Source organism: Haliaeetus leucocephalus, unplaced genomic scaffold (genome assembly GCF_000737465.1).
Source record: "Haliaeetus leucocephalus isolate CR32 unplaced genomic scaffold, Haliaeetus_leucocephalus-4.0 Scaffold0, whole genome shotgun sequence".
Lineage (NCBI taxonomy): Eukaryota > Metazoa > Chordata > Aves > Accipitriformes > Accipitridae > Haliaeetus > Haliaeetus leucocephalus.
Genome location: NW_010972436.1, coordinates 7,296,130 through 7,300,834, shown reverse-complemented (window position 1 = coordinate 7,300,834; position 4,705 = coordinate 7,296,130). Strand labels below are relative to the sequence as shown.

The window sequence follows — 4,705 nt, the reverse complement described above, 5'->3', positions numbered from 1 at the left end:
CCGGCCCCCCGTGCGGCGGCCGGGCGAGGGTCCGGCCGCGCAACAGGTCGTTGGCTGCCTGAGCTGTGCCGGCGCGCAGCGGGCTACGGGGCCGGGCCGCCGGCTTTCCCAGGCTCGGGGAGCCCGGAGCCCAGCGCTGCCGCTCTCCCCCGGCTTTTCGCCCTCCGGCGGGGTGGGCTTGGGCGGGGGCGGTGCTGATCCGCTCTAGGCAGCGTCCATAGGACTGAAAATCGGGCTGCGTGTCCCCGCCGCGCCTCGCAGGTCGCGGAGGGGCTCGTTCGTTTGCCTGTCTCCTCCCCCGGGAAGCGCCGGCCGCCGCCGCACGGCCCTCGGTGCGCAGCGGCGGCGGGAGCATCGCCGGCCGGTAAATTAATCTGGTGCGCCACTTCACCTTTTGTTTATGGCTCCTCAGAAGGACCGCGAAAACAGAATAATGAGGGCATCAGCGGCAGTTAATTGAATTAGGAAATGCCTGCCATAAATACTACCTCAGCAGATAAACCAGGACGAGTAGAACATAGTACATCGTTAATACATCCACTTTGATTTATTCATACAAAGGCAATGCCGTCCACGGCGAGAATGCCATTTTACTTGCAATTAAAACATTAAACTATTTTTGACGCCTATTTGTAATGTTTTAAAGTGTTTATTTTCCCAAACCCGGAGAAATAAATACATGCCGGTACTTTTTAAAAAGTGACCGATTATAAATATTCAGCCTGAAGTCTAACTGTTCCCAAATGTAACTGCTTCCAGTACCAGACATATTAAACTTGCCGGGATTCAAAGGGAAAAAAAAAAAAAAGGGGGCGGGGGTTCTATATATATATTTGTATATATCTATGCAAAGATAAGTATTTAGGTAAATATCTGCATGCAAACTATTTAAAATTGATGCACAGAGCACAGTTTTAATGCAGCAGTGTCTCCTTTTGATTATGGTTTATTCTTGAAACACTAGACGCTGATATGATGAGGTAGCAGTTAACTTTTTGTGTATTTTTGTAAGAAAGCTCAGAGATTTTGGAAGTCGTTAAATGGAGTCTGGCAAAGATAACATTATAAATTCAGTGTTTTCTAACAATGAAAAAAACCCAAACCGCTGGAAGAGTGTATCACTTACAGAAAAAAACCCAAACATTCCTAAGCAATGCACAGGAGGAACCTCAAGGTCTCCACTGTTAACACATTGCCTTCTTTAATGGTTACAAAGCTTGAACAGGGACCTGCTGAGATCACGTAGCTTAGCTAGTATGTGTGTGCAACCTGAGAGTGTAACTTCACAAAAGATGAGGTGAGCAGTCATGCAACTTATGAAATTGATAGTGCGTTAATGGTTTAATTTCGAGATACATTTACCCTCTTGCAGCAGTACGCTGATAATTCATTTGAGACTGTTCTCCCAGGCTTTAAAAAGAAATTGCTCTGGCTAACCAAACAAGGAGGTAAAACCTCTAAGAATAGCACAGTGGAGCTTACAGGACATTTGTTTATACATAGGGCAGTAAGAGCTACACTTTGGTTTCTAGACTTTCAATACGCAGGATCTTTTTTCTTCAGCCAGTATGTACTATCCAGAATCTTAAAAATTAAATACCCATTGCTATTGTAGTCAGTGTCCCTATGCTGACTCCCTTAGGATAGTCACTAATACAATTTGAATTCTCCTTTACTATCCACAGAAAAACTACATTTTAGACAAATCCACAAAGTAGCATTTCAATATGATGTAAATGGGAATTTGGAAAGTAATTTAAACCATTTTGCTTACCAGCATGCAAGATACTAGTTCTCCATTAAAGTTTTTCTAACTCATCTATAGCCTTTTCACTCCTTCCCATATGCCCTTTCCATTTACACTACCAGCAACAGTCTCAGCCCGTTATTTTCTTTGGAGAGTATTTCCAGGGTTAATGGCCCAGAGCCTTCAACTCCACCCTGCTAGTCATTAACCCAGAGGAAATACCCTCTGCTTAGAATCATTATTGCTTAAACACTAGCAAAATAGATCACCTCTGTAAACAACACCAGGCAATTCAGGATCAAGAAGTCCTGAAATAGTTGTGGTTTATCATCATGCCATGTATCAATTTAAATTTGCAGACTGTCACACCACTGTAAGTCCTTTAAGCCTTTCTCACTCTTCTTACAGGATGTATAAAGAATTTCCAGCTACTGTGATTTTTAAGCTGCATAATGCCATAAGATGTTGCATGGTAAAGAACCCCCTTCTTTTTAACATTTCAATATTAATGTGAGATCATATCACATGAAAATTTAATTTGGAAATTTATCATTTAAACTTTGAAAGGAATCCATGAAAATTTGTGACTTATAGCCTATTTTTTCAATTCAGAACAGATAAAATCCCACATATAGTACGCCAAGTCATGCATTATTACTTAGTTCAGGTTTGCAGTACCACTAAATCACTTACTGCTCTGTAACCACGCTAGAACAAAGACAAGCAACAAGCAGATGATGTGTTACACTGAAATAAATCACATACAACTAAGCTTAAATATTTTACCAAACAGGGTCAAATTATATATAAATGATTTGGAAATTTACAAAGGCACAGGCTGTTCATTGCTGGAAACCAACATACATCTTGAAGTTACAGATTATTTCCACTTTGCTAGCAATGTCAAATTTAAACAGTAGTGGAATAGCAAGGGAGAAATGGGAAAAAATGTGTCTTTAAGTGAAAGCTGCAAATGAAATGTCCTCAATTCCTTGTAAATTCCAAAACCTCTTAAAGCAAGTGACTCATCTGTGATTTTTCAAATGTGCATCTCTTGCAACACAGACACTAAATGTTTGCTTACTGAAATGTGGCAATAACAGTTTTCCCAAACACCAGCTAGGATCCTTACCTGCTTGTGTGCACTGGAGTGTGTGCATGTGTGTGTGTACTTTTTGTATTCTTTTTGCAGCATGATCCTATTAGTAGTATGACAATAAATTGCCTCTGGAAAAAGTCCAGCCTGGTATCAATACGGCCTCACTGTGGATCCTCACCAATGTCAATCACTTGTCCCACTGAAATAAAAGTTACACCAATGTAAAACTGGCACACGACCAGATTCAGTTCTCTGAACTCCAGCTATTATTACGCATATATTTAAAAAGGCTCCAAATATCTACAGGAGTGCAAGCAGTTGTGTATTAATCAGATGACTGAGAAAGGAGCACATTACTGCTTTAGTTTCAGATGTTGTATTGTAGGAGAAAATAAGCAATAACCATAGGAAAAAAACCTACAATATATGTTGCCAGACGTTTGAAGTGGCAACTCATGCATGCTGAATAAAATGTTGTGGATATGCTTTGATTTCATCATGCAGGAAGAATTATCTGAGTTTTCTTAACCACTCATTATGTATTTTATGTAGGTTCGAGCTAGTGCGATTGCTCAGGATGCTGATCAGAACTACGACTATGCCAGTAACAGTGTGGTTCTTCATTTGGAGCCAGGAGACGAAGTTTACATTAAATTAGATGGAGGAAAAGCACACGGAGGAAACAACAACAAATACAGCACATTTTCTGGATTTATTATTTATGCCGACTGAAAATGAGTAAAAAGACCCACCAAACCGGTCCAAAAATGAAGCTTGCTCTTCTAAGCAATGGATTTGCGTGGCAAAAGTCAATGAAACAAGCACCCCAGCAAAGAGTGACCACCAAACACCTCAGTAGCGGGGAAAAAAAGTCGAATGCTACCTGATTCACATCTGTACAACACAGAGAAACCTTATGTTAAAAAATTACAAAACATGTTAAACAGATGTGCGATCCACTACCGCCAAAGCAAATACTTCCTCATTGTTAGTGTCCATGTGAATGAAGTCCTACATAGATCAAATTTTTATAGAAAAAAAACCACCTAAGGACGCCGAGTTATTTCTTCAGTGTATATGATACTTTGATGTGTTATGATCTTGCTGCTTTATCCATACTTCAGCTTTGGTTCTTGTGACTTACTTGCTAACAATGATGCTTGGAGTCCACTCATACTGTGGTGAGGAATGATTTTACAATAAAAGGAAGAGGTAATCAAAATATACTTTCTCTCTCCAAAGGAATTGTTTGCCTTGTACTTTTCTTATCCTTCCACTTAAAACTAGAAACTAATCAGCTTCAAGCCTTAACTCAATGTTCCTGCTTTGTAGGTTTACATTAGACTTTTAACATAAAATCAAACCAGTGGAGTTGTTTTTGTCTTCCCTTTAGCTGTATTCTAAAAGAAAAAGAAGGATAGAAGAAACACTTCTTTTTCCTGAAAAATGTAACAGTTGACAAACTCTATTGGACCAAATCCCTGATTCCACCAAAGCCAATGGCAAAACTCCCATTGATATTAGTGGAAAAAGGATTTGGCTTTTAATTTGTAAACGTGTAAATATATATTTAGACAATTATTACAGGCCCATTCTTGATGGTTAGTTGTGTAAATATTTAGCAAGCCTGGCATCCACATCCTCAGACTAAGGTAGAGTCTTTTCTTTGCAGCAATTAGTATTCATTAGTCTTTTAGCACTTAGTCTGTACTTGGGTACTATTTTTAATAAAATAGTTATGGCTTAACATACTGCAGATGTTCAACTAGAATTTCATAGGAATATAATGGGTCAAAACCTTATTTGTCTTAGGTGTCCTGTCTCGCTGAAGTTAGTGGGATTATTCCCACCAAGGAAGA

General features: G+C 39.8%; 1 protein-coding gene across 1 annotated transcript in view; it reads left to right on the top strand.

Moving 5' to 3' along the window:
- Positions 1 to 4,068, top strand: part of C1QL3 (complement component 1, q subcomponent-like 3) — a 6,066-nt gene extending 1,998 nt beyond the window's left edge. Inside the window, 1 exon segment of the mRNA XM_010576328.1 lies at positions 3,399 to 4,068. Coding sequence (XP_010574630.1) covers positions 3,399 to 3,578 — 180 coding nt within the window. The 3' untranslated portion in view covers positions 3,579 to 4,068.
- Positions 4,069 to 4,705: the final 637 nt, after the last annotated feature.